This window comes from Leucopleurus acutus, assembly GCF_964270905.1.
Source record: "Leucopleurus acutus genome assembly, chromosome: X".
Taxonomy (NCBI): Eukaryota; Metazoa; Chordata; class Mammalia; order Artiodactyla; family Delphinidae; genus Leucopleurus; species Leucopleurus acutus.
The window spans coordinates 129,452,904-129,469,658 of record NC_139148.1 but is presented as its reverse complement, the minus strand read 5'-3'; the positions used below and the strand labels follow the sequence as shown (position 1 = coordinate 129,469,658).

At 37.3% G+C, this 16,755-nt stretch overlaps 1 protein-coding gene across 1 annotated transcript in view; it reads left to right on the top strand.

Annotated features, from left to right (window-relative positions):
• Positions 1 to 245: 245 nt before the first annotated feature.
• Positions 246 to 16,755, top strand: part of GABRA3 (gamma-aminobutyric acid type A receptor subunit alpha3) — a gene marked incomplete at both ends in the record, with an annotated part of 152,459 nt that continues 135,949 nt past the window's right edge. The window contains one exon of the mRNA XM_082864868.1: positions 246 to 424. Within this exon, the coding sequence (XP_082720994.1) occupies positions 246 to 424 (179 nt within the window). The remainder of the gene's footprint in view (positions 425 to 16,755) is intronic.

Genomic DNA, 16,755 nt, shown 5'->3' with positions numbered 1-16,755 from the left:
TGATTTAGAGTCTTTATACTACCCTCTATTGGTTAGGCTCTGGTATAATCAAGAGAGGGATATGCCAGGAGTGAATTTTGGTGGCATTGATGAACTGCAGAAGGAGGACTGTAACAGTAAGCATTTAGTAGCTGTATATTCTGGAAGTTAAATGGCTCTAATAGAGTTGAATAAAATTTTTTTTTCACCACTTCTTCCTCCTTCCCTTTGTCTTCTACTCCTTTCCCCTTCCTCTTTCCCTGAACATGGAACTCACAGGTCTCTCCAAGTTGGTGCCTAAGAAGATGATAATCACACAAATAAGTCAGTTCTACATGACTAGCCTTGGGGTTCTCTTCCTGATTAATATTATCCCTGGAACAACTGGCCAAGGGGAATCAAGGCGACAAGAACCTGGGGACTTTGTAAAGCACGATATTGGCGGGTAAGTACTCTTAACTCCTAGAACAAGAGAAGACTGTGATAAATTATTGCCTTTGACCAGAGCTTTTTTTTTTAATTGAAGAATAGTTGAGTTACAATATTGTGTTAATTTCAGGTGTAGAGCAAACTGATTCAGTTATATAAATATTCTTTTTTTCAGATTAGTTTCCATTATTGGTTGTTACAAGATATTGAATATTGTTCCCTGTGATATACAGTAAATACTTGTTGCTTATCTGTTTTATATATAGTAGTGTGTATCTGTTAAGTCCATACTCCTAATTTATCCCTCCCCCTCCCTTTCCCCTTTGGTAACCGTGAGTTTGTTTTCTGTCTCTGTGAGTCTGTTTCTGTTGCACATGTAGATTCATTTGTTAAGGAGGGAAACTTGTAAGAAGTAAGGGAAGTGAAATAGGGAAGGAGCAAAAGTAAAACAAAGGTGTGATTTCACTTGAAGTGTAGCTTCCATTTGACCCCATGGGGAGATATGGAGCATGAATGGCTTTTGTAGCTTCATCTCAGTCAGTCATTGTCCTCCCAGGCATTTTACAGTGAGATGGTTCCCTTCAGCTGATGGTAATACCCTGAAGTAGCTGGGGGATGGTTTTACTGGCATAGTAAAAGAAATCTTGACGTAGTAGTAACAGTAAATTCTATATTTGGTTTCTTCATGCTTTTATGGCTATGCTTTCTACCCTTCACTTTACAGATTCAATCAATCCCTAAGATCTGTCATTTCTTCCTCCCACATTCCTTGGATTCATCTACTTTTTTCCAACTTTCCTGCTACCACCCTAGTTTAATCCGATGTTGTCTTCCACTTGGACTACTGCAAGAGTCTCTAATTGGTTTTACTTCCTAAAGTATGTAGCCAGTGTTTCTTCCACAATGCATGTTGCATTATATCTGTCCTATTTAGAGTTACTTAATGACTTTCTATTATCCCTAAAGTCCCAACTCCTTAATATGATTTTATAAGACCCAGTATGACCCAGCCTCCACCCATTTGTCACCCTTATTTTTAGTCCTCCTGTCACCAAACTTTATGTTCTTCAGCTATTTTGAACTTCTTTTGACTTTAAAAGTCAACCTCATTCAGAGAATATCATTACTAGAAATCACCCCCTTAGCCTCTACATATTTCAATATTACGGAGGATATTTTATTCTTTGGTAGTGTTTGTTGTTGTTTTACATTTGGCTATTGTCCCATATACTTGGAAGCATTAGGACTTGTTCCTAATTATTTTTGCAGAGTTGATTATCTTAATGTACTCTGAGTCTTTCCATCTTCTATCAGCATTTTCAACAATAATCTCTGGGGCTGAGGGCTACACAACTGGACTGATATGTCCTTAGAAACATGGCCCATGTGGCCCTTTTTGTTCTTTATCCCAGTGTGGGAAAAAAAAGACTAATTCTGTCTTATTAACTTCTCATGTATGTGATTTCATTGGGCATGATAGATGTTCTAAATAAGATGGAAATTCTAAATAAATGAATCTTACCTCTTCAAATGTTAAAGGCTTTTTAATTTTTTTTTTTTTTTGCGGTACACAGGCCTCTCACTGTTGCGGCCTCTCCTGTTGCGGAGCACAGGCTCCGGATGCGCAGGCTCAGCGGCCATGGCTCACGGGCCCAGCCGCTCCGTGGCATGTGGGATCTTCCCGGACTGGGGCATGAACCCATGTCCCCTGCATTGGCAGGCGGACTCTCAACCACTGTGCCACCAGGGAAGCCCAGGCTTTTTAATTTTAACTCTGAGAATTAAAGTTCTCTAAAAATGTATTGCATGCTATCTAATAATCCTAAACAAGGATTTTGAACAGAATAGTCCCACTTCTTGGTGACTCTCTGATCATCATAAAGAGCATTCATTGTGTTTATCCTATATCTGCTATTTTTCTTTTTGTGTCTCCATCCTCAGTGTCAGTTGTCACCTCTCCTGTTTACATCAGTTTGTTTATGTCCTGTTGGTGCTTAGAAAATCAAATAATCAAGACTTTTAATAATTATATTAAAGAGAAGGCCAAAACATCCTGCTTGAAAAAGCAGAGACTGTTGAGGAGTACTGGTTTATTGACCAGTACTTTGTTCTAACATATTCTAATCATGTTCTAAATGCAATGGTTCTCAATGTTTGGTATGTGTAAGCAAGGAAGCAGGCTCCACACGTGGAGAATTTGATTTAGTAGCTCTGGGGATAGTGCCTAAAATTTGCATTTTTATCAAGTGCCCCACATGATTCTGATGTAAGGAATCTTTGAACAATACTTTGGGGACACAGTCCTTGTTTTCAAAGAACTTACAGTATAGTTAGGAATATGGGATTCTGAAATTTTAGAATAGCAGACATGGGAAAATGCATAGAGAGCATCTAGTCTGATTCCTCATTTTGTGCATGAAGAAATTGAGTTCCAGAAAAGGAAATTTATTTTTCTAAGACTTTACAGAAAATTAATAGTAGAGCTAGGTCTAGAACACCAGTCTCTGATTCCAAGTCCCATATTTTTAAAGAAAAGCTACAGGGAACAATTTCAGCTTCATGTAATAAAGGAATTTCTTATACTCCTGCTTCCTCGTTTGACCATTAACAAATGAGAACTATATGTGTGAACAGTGTTAGGTTGGAGCATTATGAAAATGTCATTTCTCTGGGTCAAAATGGTTGAATATAAGCAATTTCATGATGGGTCAACCTCAGTAGCAAGTAAATGCCAAATGGATATTCTGTCCAGGTCTGACTGAGATTTGTTGAAACTTGAGATGTGTATCAGACAGGATCCCAAAGAATACAGATGGGACATTTCAAATAAGACTATTTGAGGAGGGTACATTTGCAAAGGACCTAACAGTAAAGGTATGGTCTGGGTGTAGATACACCCCCAACAGATACAGCAAGAACCTAAGGCCAGCAGTAGGTATGTCATGTAAAACAAGTTTACTTAAGAGGTGAAGAGATCTTTAGTGGAGGAGATTTCACAGGGAGAGAGCCAAGAGATTACATACCCAGACTTTCCCTTCTTTTTCCCTCTGTCTTCTGAAGCCAGAGGCTGTGGCAGCCCTGCTGATATAGTTCATATAGTTTACCGTTATAAGAAAGAGAACAGGGTGAAGAGTGTATAATATATCTGGAAGGGGAAATGAAAGACACTGGGCACAAGGCTGTACATTTACATGACACCATATCACCACTTTTTCTGCAACAAGATTACATAGTGCTGGCAGTGGTGAGAGCAGATACTGTGAATTTAAGAGGAAATGGTTGAACTGTTGATTCATTGTCTCTTTGTCACATTCATAGTCTGACTTGGTGCCATGTTCCATAGGTCCTTGTAAGTGTCTGCTTTCATTGTGAAATATATTTTCTCAGTTCTCTTAATCTCAGAATAAACTGGCACCTGTGGCCACACATGTAAATACTAAGTTACTAAGAGAAACATAAAGGACTTGGTTTTTATTTTACTTTAACTCAGTGAATAATGTGGACAGGCATGGCACATGTTGAGTGGGAATGTCTCAAGCTAATTTTGACTTGAATTATAAGTATGCAAAGTCTAATCTCTTCTATGTGTATATAATCTCTATTATGGAATCAATACATTAATACTTTTACCATTCAATCACCAAATCTTAAAATTTAAGAATCAGATGTGGGACCTGAGAAGCTCTAAGTCCTAAACTCCTACCCTGATCAAGAATCCCTCTTGCATTATGCTTTATGATTGACCTACCAGTTTGAATCCCTCCAGTAGTAAACTGCATTATTACCATGGGCATATAGCTCTAGGGATTGGAAAGTGCTTCCTATATTGAGCAGAAGTCCACCTTCCTCTAATGCCTACCAGTTTTAGGCCCCTGTGGCACTTGCTTCCTTTTCCACATAACAGGTCTCAGAGCTACTCCATGCTTTCTTGTCTACAGGATAACTCTTATTACTTTCAACTATTCTCCTGACATGATATGATTTTCCAGACATTGCTTAAAACTGAACACTCTCCTTTGTTCTCTAATTAGATTTTTTTGAAACTTAGTTCAATACTTTATTCTTATTTATAGTTTTCATATCCTATCCTGTTACTTTAAAACTTATGTTTAAATAACTCTTACTATGTACCAAGCACTATTCTAAGTGCTTTACATAGGTTAATATATCCATAGGTTAATTATATCCATATAATCCTTATAACAGACCTTCTACCTAGGTGCTGCTATTATTCCTGTTTCACAGATAAAATATGGAGACACGGAGAGGTCAAGTAACTTGCCAAAGCTCACACAGTTAAAAAGTGGCAGAGCCAGGACTGAAACCCAGACAGTCTGGCTCCAGAGTACATGCTATTAATTGCTACAATGTATTGGTTTTCATGTGTTTGGTCAATTTTAAGTATGAATTAGGCACATGTCCATTTATTTTGTGTACGTGAACATCTACTTATGTATAGTAATACCTCAATCTCTGAATACTTAATATCTCAGCCACATGACTGCCTAGCCTGTGCTAAAATGGGGCAAGTGTAATTTTCTTATAGGACCTAGAGGAATAAGAAATATCATTTTCCATTTTGAAGTAGAAGTGTAGAATTTGTAACACAGGGCAGAGCTGGACATTTGAAGGCAGGATCAAGAATATTTGGTAGATGACACTGTGACTTCCTATTGTATCATGTCAGGAGGCAAGGTCGTCTCAGTATTACTAATGCTAAATGTGATCTCTTGGTTAAGGTGATGACTGTCAGGACTCTCCATTGTAAGGATACTAGTCACTAGGATTGATTGAGAGACTTGAGGCCATGACCAGCTCATTGCTTTGGTCATGGCCATGGTTGTGGGGTAGAGAGTAAATAATAGTGGGGAAGAGAATATGCCTAGTACTGTAGTTTCCCTTCTTTTGTGTCATAATTCTTTTCTCCACATAGGCAGTGTTATAAATGGTTCTCAGGCTGGCCTATGAAAGTCCACTTAATGAGAAATGTTGCTGAAATAGTGCTCATGCATTGGCAATTACAATCATTCAGATAAATTATGAGAAATAAAGACTTGTGTAGCCTTGCCTGGAAAAGTAGCTACCCTTTATGGCATTGTTTCAAAGGAAGAATGTGCCTTTAATTCTTTGCAAACTTTGGAATACAACCCATTTTAAGTTAGGGTACACCTGCTGATGTTCACATATGAAATCATATCTCTAAGGTTAGTACCTTGTCATTTAATCATTCACAAGATACAGTAGTCAGATCTTCTCGTGTGTTTCTGTGAAGCAGTGGCTTTTAGTTACTAAGAAGGTATGAAGGACTTGGTTTTTATTTTACTTTAATTCTGCAAATAGTGTGAACAGGTGGACCACATAGCGAATGGGTGTGTCTTAAGCTAATACTTCTTTAGTTTCATAACCAGTCTATAGAAGCCATTTAAGAAAAAGACAGTTGTCTTTTTGAGATATATTGGACATATTCTAGTCAAAAATCAGTTTATTCTTTTTTCTTTAAGTGGCTTCTGTAAAAACATTAGAATGTATGTTATTGAATTCCAGGTGTTTCTCATTCCCTTCCCAGTATATAACTGGTATCCCTAGTGCTGAATTTTTAGCTAGACCTTTCCACTTATTGGAATGACTGGACTCGGAAAATGAAAACATGGGGAGTATTGGGAAATGGTGAATAATCTAATATGGCTATGATTTCTGGTCAGAAAGAGAAGTAGTGGAATGTACACCTGTAAAAGTATATTGGGAATAGATTGCACATTCACAGAAAGCCATGAATATCAGTCCAAGGAGTTGGATTTTATTTGGTAACCACGAAGACTTATGAAAGGTCTGTGAACATTGCAGATACATGATCTGAAAAGGAATTTTTAAAAATACTTTTTAAAATTGAGATATAATTGACATATAACATTGTGTAAGTTTAAGGTGAAAAATGTTTTGGTTTGATACATTTATATATTGCAATACGATTATAGTAGAGTTAGCTAATGCCTTTATGATGTCACATATTTATCATTTCTTTTGTGTTGAGAACAGTTAAGATTTAGTCTCTTAGTAACCTTGAAGTTTATAATATAGTATTGTTTACTATAATCACTATGTTGTATATTAGAGCTCCAGAACTTGTTTATCTACTACTTGTAAGTTTGTACCTTTAAACAACAGCTCCCCATTTCCTCACCAACCCTAACCTCTGGTAACTACCATTCTACTATCATTTGCACAAGTTCAGTTGTTTTAGATTCCACATATAAGTGATATCATACAGTATTTGTCCTTCTCTAACTTATCTCAATTAGCACAATGCCTTCAAGGTCCATCCATGTTGTCACAAATGGCAGGATTGACTTCTTTCTCATACACATGCCATATTCTCTTGTATATGTGTGTGTGTTTGTGTGTGTATGTGTATATCTCACATTTTCTTTTCCATTGGTGGATACTTAGGTTGTTTCCGTACCTTTGCTATTGTGAATAATGCTGCAGTGAACATGGGGATGCAGATATCCCTGTGCAACACTGATTTTAATTCCTCCAGATATATACCGAGAAGTGGAATTTCTGGATAATATAGTAGTACAATATTTACTTTTTGAGTAATAACCATACTGTTTTCCATAATAGCAATACCAATTTACATTCCCACAAAGAGTGCACAAGGGTTCCTATTTCTCCACATCCTTGCCAATATTTGTTATCTCTTGTCTTTTGGATAAAAAGCCATCATAGCAGGCAAGTTGATGTCTCATTGTGGTTTTGATTTGCATTTCCCTGATGATTAGTGATGTTGAACACATTTTCACACACCTGATGGCCATTTGTATGTCTTCTTTGGAAAAATGCCTACACAGGTCCTTTGCCCATTTTTTAATTGGATTATTTTCCCTTTTGCTATTGAGTTGTATGAGTTCTTTATATATTATGAATATCAATTCCTAATCAGATATATGGTTTGGGAGTATTTCCTCCCATTCTGTAGGTTTTCTTTTCCATTTATTGCTTGTTTCCTTAGCTGTTCAGAAGCTTTTTAGTTTAATGTAGCCCAGCTTGTTTATTTTAATTTTTGTTGCCTGTGCTATTGGTGACTTATCCAAGAAATTATTGCCAAGACCAATGTCAAGGCTCTTTTCCCCTATGTTTTCTTCAAGGAGATTTACAGTTTCAGGTATTACATTTAAATCTTTGGTCCATTTCAAGTTAATTTTATGTGAGTGGTGTAAGGTAGGGGTTCAGTTTTATTCTTTTTCAAGTGGATATCCAGTTTTCCCAATATCTTTTATTGAAGAGACTGTCCTTTCCCCAATGTGTGTTCTTGGCTCCATCATCAAAAATTAGTCGAGAATATTTGTGAGGTTTTATGTCTGGGGTCTTTATTTTGTTCCACTGATCTATGTGCCTATTTTTATGCCAGTAACATACTGTTTTGATTACTATAGCTTTGTAATATAGCTTGAAATCAGGTATTGTTATACCTCCAGCTTTGCCCTTCTTTCTCAAGATTGCTTTGGCTATTCAGGGTCTTTTGTGGTCTGAAACAAATTGTAGAATAATTTTTCCTATTTCTGTGAATAGGAATGTCTTTGGAATTTTGACTGGGATTACATTGAATCTGTAGATCACTATGGGTAGTATGGACATATTTACAGTATTAATCTTCAAATCCAGGAACCTGAGATATCTTTTTTATTTATTTGTGTCTTCTTTAATCTCTTTCAATCAATGTCTTATAATTTACAGTGTACAGGTCTTTCACCTCCTTGGTTATTCCTCAATATTTCATCATTTTCAATGCTATTGTAAATGGGATTGCTTTCTTAACTTCTCTTTCAGATAATTCATTGTTAGTGTATAGAAATGCAACTGATTTCTGTGTCTTGATTTTGTATCCTAAAACTTTACTGAATTCATTTATTTGTTCTAACGGTTTTTTAGTGGAGTCTTCAAGGTTTTCTACATGTAAGATTATATCATCTGCAAACAGAAATGATTTTACTTCTCCTTTCTGATGTGGGTGTTTTTATTTCTTTTTCTTGCCTAATTGCTCTGGCTAGAACTTTTATTATTATGTTGAATACAAATGGTAAGAATGGGCATCTCTGTATTGATCTTACAGGAAAGAGTTTTAACTTATTACCACTGAGTATGATGTTATTTGTGGGCTTGTCATAGATGACCTTTATTATGCTAAGGAATATTCCTTCTATACCCAATTTGATGAACATTTTCATCATGAAATGATGTTGTATTTGTCAAATACTTTTTCTGCCTCTGTTGAGATGATTATATCATATTTATCTTTCATTCTATTAATGTGGTGTATTACATTTGTTGTTTTTCATGTGTTAAACCATCCTTGCATCCCAGGGATAAATCTCACTTGATCAAGGTGAATGATTTTTTTTTTTACATCTTTATTGGAGTATAATTGCTTTACAATGGTGTGTTAGTTTCTGCTTTATAACAAAGTGAATCAGTTATACATATACATATGTTCCCGTATCTCTTCCCTCTTGCGTCTCCCTCCCTCCCACCCTCCCTATCCCACCCCTCCAGGTGGTCACAAAGCACCGAGCTGATCTCCCTGTGCTGTGCTCATTGCAGCTCTATTTACAATAGCCCGGAGAAGGAAACAACCTAAGTGTCCATCATCAGATGAATGGATAAAGAAGATGTGGCACATATATACAATGGAATATTACTCAGCCATAAAAAGAAACGAAATTGAGCTATTTGTAATGAGGTGGTGAATGATATTTTTAATGTGCTTTTGAAAACAGTTTGCTAATATTTTGTTGAGAATTTTTACATCTTTATCAGGGATATTTGTCTGTAATTTTATTTTCTTGTGGTGTCTTATTTGGCTTTGATATCAGGGTAATGCTGGCTGCATAAAATGAATTTGGGAGTGTTCCCTCCTCTTCAGATGTTTGCAACAGTTTGAGAAGGATTGGTGTTAATTCCTCTTTAAATGTTTGGTAGAATTCACTGGTGAAACCATCTGATCCTTTGCTTTTCTGTGTTTGGGAGTTTTCTGATTACTGATTCAATCTCCTTAATTGTTAAGGGTTTCTTTAGATTTTCTGTTTATTCATGATTCATTTTTTGGTGGGTCATATGTTTCTAGGAATTTATCCATTTCTTCTCAGTTATCCAGTTTGTTGACATATAATTGTAGTCTCTCATAATTTTTTATATTTCTGTGCTATTTGTTGTAATGTCTCCTCTTTCATTTCTAGTTTTATTTATTTGTGTCTTCTTTCTTGTTTTCTTAGTTAATCTGGCTAAAGCATTGCCAATTTTGTTTATCTTTTCAAAGAGCCAGCACTTAGTTTCATTGATCTTTTCTATTGTTTTCCTGGTCTCTATTTCATTTATTTCTGCTCTGATCTTTTTTTTTTAAGTCTATTTTGTCTGATATGAGAATTGCTACTTCAGCTTTCTTTTGGTTTCCATTTGCATGAAATATCTTTTTCCATCCCGTTACTTTCAGTCTGTAGGTGTCTCTAGGTCTGAAGTGGGTCTTTTGAAGACAGCAAATATATGGGTCTTGTTTTTGTATCCATTAAGCTAATCTGTGTGTTTTGGTGGGAGCATTTAGTCCATTTACATTTAAGGTAATTATCGATATGTATGTTCCTATTCTCATTTTCTTAATTGTTTTGGGTTCGTTATTGTAGGTCTTTTCCTTCTCTTGTGTTTCTTGCCTAGAGAAGTTCCTTTAGCAGTTGTTGTAGAGCTGGTTTGGTGGTGCTGAACTCTCTCAGCTTTTGCTAGTCTGTAAAGGTTTTAATTTCTCCATCAAATCTGAATGAGATCCTTGCTGGGTAGAGTAATCTTGGTTGCAGGTTTTTCTCCTTCAACACTTTCAATATGTCCTGCCACTCCCTTCTGGCTTGCAGAGTTTCTGCTGAAAGATCAGCTGTTAACCTTATGGGGATTCCCTTGTGTGTTATTTGTTGTTTTTCCCTTGCTGCTTTTAATATTTTTTCTTTGTATTTAATTTTTGATAGTTTGATTAATATGTGTCTTGGCGTGTTTCTCCTTGGATTTATCCTGTATGGGACTCTCTGTGCTTCCTGGACTTGATTAACTATTTCCTTTCCCATATTAGGGAAGTTTTCAACTATAATCTCTTCAAATATTTTCTCAGTCCCTTTCTTTTTCTCTTATTCTTCTGGAACCCCTATAATTCGAATGTTGGTGCGTTTAATGTTGTCCCAGAGGTCTCGAGACTGTCCTCAGTTCTTTTCATTCTTTTTTCTTTATTCTGCTCTGCAGTAGTTATTTCCTGTATTTTATCTTCCAGGTCACTTATCCGTTCTTCTGCCTCAGTAATTCTGCTATTGATCTCATCTAGAGTATTTTTCATTTCATTTATTGTGTTGTTGATCATTGTTTGTTTCATCTTTAGTTCTTCTAGGTCATTGTTAAATGTTTCTTGCATTTTGTCTATTCTATTTCCAAGATTTTGGATCATCTTTACTATCATTATTCTGAATTCTTTTTCAGGTAGACTGCCTATTTCCTCTTCGTTTGTTAGGTCTGGTGGATTTTTATCTTGCTTCTTCATCTGTTGTGTGTTTTTCTGTCTTCTCATTTTGCTTATCTTACTGTGTTTGGGGTCTCCTTTTTGCAGGCTGCAGGTTCGTAGTTCCCGTTGTTTTTGGTGTCTGTCCCCAGTGGCTAAGGTTGGTTCAGTGGGTTTTGTAGGCTTCCTGGTGGAGGGGACTAGTGCCTTGTTCTGGTGGGTGAGGCTGGATCTTGTCTTTCTGGTGGGCAGGTCCATGTTTGGTGGTGTGTTTTGGGGTGTCTGTGGCCTTATTATGATTTTAGGCAGCCTCTCTGCTAATGGGTGGGGTTGTGTTCCTGTCTTGCTAGTTTTTTGGCATAGGATGTCCAGCACTGTAGCTTGCTGGTCATTGAGTGAAGCTGGGTGCTGGTGTTGAGATGGAGATCTCTGGGGGATTTTCGCCATTTGATATTATGTGGAGCTGGGAGAGCTCTTGTGGCCCAGTGTCCTGAAGTTGGCTCTCCCACCTCAGAGGCACAGCACTGACTCCTGGCTGTAGCACCAAGAGCCTTTCATCCACATGGCTTAGAATAAAAGGGAGAAAAAGTAGAAAGAAAGAATTAGTAGAAGTAGAATGAAAGAAAGAAAGGAAGAAAGAAAGAAAGAAAGAAAGAAAGAAGGGAGGAAGGAAGGAGGGAAGGAAGGAAAAAAGAAAGAAAGATAAAGTAACATAAAATAAGATAAAATATAATAAAGTTATTAAAATAAAAAAATAATTATTAAGAAAAAAAAGAAAAGAAATAAAAAAATTAAAAAAAAAACAGACAGATAGAACCCTAGGACAAATGGTGGAAGCAAAGCTATACAGGCAAAATCTCACATAGAAGCATACACATACACACTCACAAAAAGAGGAAAAGGGGAAAAAAATCATAAATCTTGCTCTCAAAGTCCACCTCCTCAATTTGGGATGATTCGTTGTCTAAAGGAGGGAAGGAAGGAAGGAAGGGAGGGAGGGAGGGAGGGAGGGAGGGAGGAAGGAAAGAAAGAAGATAAAGTAAAATAAAGTTATTAAAATAAAAAATAATTATTAAGAAAAAAAATTTAAAACAACAACAACAACAAAGAAAAAACGGACAGATAGAACCCTAGGACAAATGGTGGAAGCAAAGCTCTACAGACAAAATCTCACCCAGAAGCATACACATACACACTCACAAAAAAAGGAAAAGGGGAAAAAATCATAAATCTTGCTCTCAAAGTCCACCTCCTCAATTTGGGATGATTCGTTGTCTATTCATGTATTCCACATATGCAGAGTACATCAAGTTGATTGTGGAGCTTTAATCCACTGTTTCTGAGGCTGCTGGGAGACACTTCCCTTTCTCTTCTTTGTTCTCACAGCTCCCAGGGGCTCAGCTTTGGATCTGGCCCCGCCTCTGCGTGTAGGTCGTCGGAGGACGACTGTTCTTCGCTCAGCCAGGACAGGATTAAAGGAGCTGCTGATTCGGGGGTTCTGGCTCACTCAGGCCAGGGGGAGGGCGGGGCACGAAGTGCGGGATGAGCCTGTGGTGGCGGAGGCCAGCGTGACATTGCACCAGCCTGAGGTGCACCGTGCGTTCTCCCGGGGAAGTTGTCCCTGTATCCCGGGACCCTGGCAGTGGCAGGCTGCACAGGCTCCCGGAAGGCGGGTGTGGACAGTGACCTGTGCTCGCACACAGGCTTTTTGGTGGCAGCAGCGGCAGCCTTAGTGTCTCCTGCCCGTCTCTGGGGTTCGCGCTTTTAGCTGCGGCTCGAGCCTGTCTCTGGAGCTCCTTTAAGCAGCGCTCTGAATCCCCTCTCCTCGTGCACCAGGAAACAAAGAGGGAAGGAAAAGTCTCTTGCCTCTTTGGCAGGTCCAGACTTTTCCCCGGACTCCCTCCCAGCTAGCCATGGTGCACTAACCCCCTGCAGGCTGTGTTCACGCCACCAACCCCAGTCCTCTCCCAGCGCTCTGACTGAAGCCCGAGCCTCAGCTCCCAGCCCCACCCGCCCCGGCGGGTGAGCAGACAAGCCTCTTGGGCTGGTGAGTGCTGGTCGGCCCTGATCCTCTGTGTGGGAATCTCTCCCCGCTTTGCCCCCCACACCCCTGTTGCTGTGCTCTTCTCCGTGGCTTCGCAGCTTCCCCCTCCGCCACCCGCCGTCTCCGCCCGCGAAGGGGCTTCCTAGTGTGTGGAAACCTTTCCTGCTTCACAGCTCCCTCCCACTGGTGCAGGTCCCGTGTCCCTATCCTTTTGTCTCTGTTTATTCTTTTTTCTTTTGCCCTACCCAGGTACGTGGGGGGGTTTCTTGCCTTTTGGGAGGTCTGAGGTCTTCTGCCAGTGTTCAGTAGGTATTCTGTAGAAGTTGTTCCACGTGTAGATGTATTTCTGTTGTATCTGTGGGGAGGAAGGTGATCTCCGTGTCTTACTCTTCCGCCATCTTCCCGGAAGCTCTGTGCTCTGATCTTTGATAATTCCTTTCTTCTGTGAACTTTCGACTTAGTTTGTTCTTCTATTTCTAGCTTATTTGAGATCTTTCTTGTTTCTTAATGTAGGCATTTATTGCTATACACGTCCCTCTGGGAACTGCTTTTGCAGCATCCCACATGTTTTGATATGTTGTCCTTCCATTTTCATTTGTTTCAAAATATTTCTTGATTTCCGTGTTGATTTCTTCTTTAACCCATTTGTTGTTCAGGAGCATGTTGTTCAATTCCACATATTTTCAATTTTCCAGCATTCCTCCTGTTATTGATTTCTAGTTTCATATTTCTGTGGTTGGAAACATAGTTTTTATGATTTCAATCTTCTTAAATTTGCTAAGACATGTTTTATGATATATTACATGAACCATCCTGGAGAATGTTCTGTGTGTGCTAGAGAAAATGTGTATTCTGCTGCTGTTGGATGGAATGTTCTGTAAATGTCTGTTTGGTTTATTTGGTCCAAGGTATCATTCAGATCCATTATTTCCTTATTCATTTTCTATTTGAATGATGGATCAATTATTGAAAGTGTGGTATTGAAGTCCCCTACTGTTATTTCATTGCTGTCTATTTTTCCCTTCAGATCCATTGATAACTGTTTAATATATTTACGTGCTACAATATTGAGTGTGCATGAGTTTACAGTTGTTATATCCTTGTGATGAATTGACCCTTTTATCATTATATAATGACCTTCTTGTATCCTGTTACAGTTTTTTACTTAAAGTATCTTTTGTCTGATATAAATATGGCTACCCCTGCTCTCTTTTCATTTCCATTTGCTTGAAATACCTTCATCCCTTCACTTTCAGCCTGTGAGTGTGCTTAAGGCTTAAGTGAGCCTCTTATAGGCAGCATATAGATGGGCCTTGGTATTTGTTGTTGTTGTTGTTTTTATCCATTTAGCTTCTTTGTGTCTTTTAATTGAAGAATTAAAACATTTATATTTAAAGACATGATTAGATAAAGACTTACTATCACTAAATTTTAATAATGATTTCTGATTATTTTGAAGTTCCTTAGTTTCCTTCCTCCTCTCTTGCTGTCTTTCTTTGTTAGTTGATGATTGTTTTAGTGTGTTGCTTTGATTCTTTTCTCTACATTGTTTGTGTATCTAATTTTTGCTCTGTGGTTACCATGAGGCTTTCATAATGTATCTTATAATCTTCTATTTTAAGCTGATAACAACTTCAATTGCATAAGAAAGTTTTACACATTTACTTGCCCCCACAGTTTATATTGATGCCTCACTTTTCATCTTTTTATGTTATGTATCTATCAACATAATATTATAGCTGTAACTATTTTTTTTCCTATTAGACAAAATGTATTTTATTTTTTTATGCTTCTTCAAGATTAACTTCTTTTTTATTAAAATTTTTTTTTATTGAAATATGGTTGATTTATAATTTGTTAGTTTCAGGTATACAGCTCAGTAACTCCTATATGTATAACTGAGTTTTATATATATATATATATATTCTTTTTTATAATATCTTCCATTATAGGTCATTACAAGATATTGAATATAGTTCCCTATGCTATACAGTAGGTCCTTGTTGGTTATCTATTTTATATAGAGTAGTAGGTATATTTTAATCCCAAACTCCTAATTTATCCCTCCCCCCTTCCCCTTTGGTAACCATAAGTTTGTTTTCTATGTCTGTGAGTCTGCTTCTGTTTTGTAAATAAGTTCATTTGTATCATTTTTTTAGATTCCACATATAAGTGATATCATATTATATTTGTCTTTCTCTGTCTGACTTACTTCACTTAGTATAATCTCTTGGTCCAACCATATTGCTGCAAGTGGCATTATTTCATTCTTTTCATGGCTGAGAAATATTCCATTGGTGTGTGTATGTATGTGTATATGCATGTATGTGTGTGTGTGTATATATATATATATATATATTTCACACCTTCTTTATACATTCATCTGTTGATGAAAAACTTAGGTTGCTTCCATGTCTTGGCTACTGTAAATAGTGCTAAAGTGAACAGTGAGGTGCATGTATCTTTGCAAGTTATGGTTTTCTCCAGATATATGCCCCAGAGTGGGATTGTAGGATCAATAATATGGTAGCTGTATTTTTAGTTTATTAAGGAACCTCCATACTGTTCTCCATAGTGGCTGTACCAATTTACATTCCCACCAACAGTGTAGGAGTGTTCCTTTTTCTCCACACCCTCCCCAGCATTTATTATTTGTAGATATTTTGATGTTGGTCATTCTGACTGGTGTGAGGTGATACTGGTGTGGTGTATTATATTTTGATTTGCATTTCCCTAATACTTAGCAGTGTCGTGCATCTTTTTATGTGCCTTTCCACCAACTGTATGTCTTCTTTGGAGAAATGTCTTTTTAGACCTTCTGTCCATTTTTTGATTAGGTTGTTTTTTATTTTTGATATTGAGCTGTATGAGCTGTTTGCATATGTTGAAAATTAATCCCTTTCAATCATATCATTTGCAAATATTTTCTTCCATTCTGTAGGTTGTCTTTTTGTTTTGTTTATGGTTTCCTTTGCTGTGCAAAAGCTTTCCGGTTTAATTAGGTCCCATTTGTTTATTTCTGTTTTTATTTCCATTACTCTAGGAGATGGATCCAAAAAGGTATTGCTGCAATTTATGTCAAAGAGTATTCTGCCTAAGTTTTCCTCTAGGAGTTTTATAGTATCTGGTCTTATTTTTAGGTCTTTAATCCATTTTGAGTTTATTTTTGTGTATAGTGTGAGTAGTCTAACTTCATTGATTTACATGTGGCGGTCCAATGTTCCCCTGCCACTTGCTGAAGAGACTCTCTTTTCTGCAGTGTATATTCCTGCCTACTTTATCATAGATTAATTGACCATATGTGCATGAGTTTATTTCTGGGCTTTCTATCGTGTTCCATTGACCTATGTCTGTTTTAAATGCTAGTATACTGTTTTGATTACTGTAGCTTTGTAGTATAGTCTGAAGTCAGGGAACCTGATTCCTCCAGCTCCGTTTTTGTTTCTCAAGAGTGCCTTGGCTATTCAGGGTCTTTTGTGTTTCCATAAAAATTAAAATGTTTTTGTTCCAGTTCTGTGAAAAATGCCATTTGTAATTTGATAAGGATTGCATTGAATCTGTAGATTGCCTTGTGTGGTATAGTCATTTTGACAATATTAATTCTTCCAATCCAAGAACATGGTTTATCTTTCCATCTGTCTGTGTTGTCTTCGATTTCTTTCATCAGCATCTTATAGTTTTGGGAGTACAGGTCTTTTGCTTCCTTTGGTAGGTTTATTCCTAGGTATTTTATTCTTTTTGATGCAATGGTAAATGGGATTGTTTCCTTAATTTC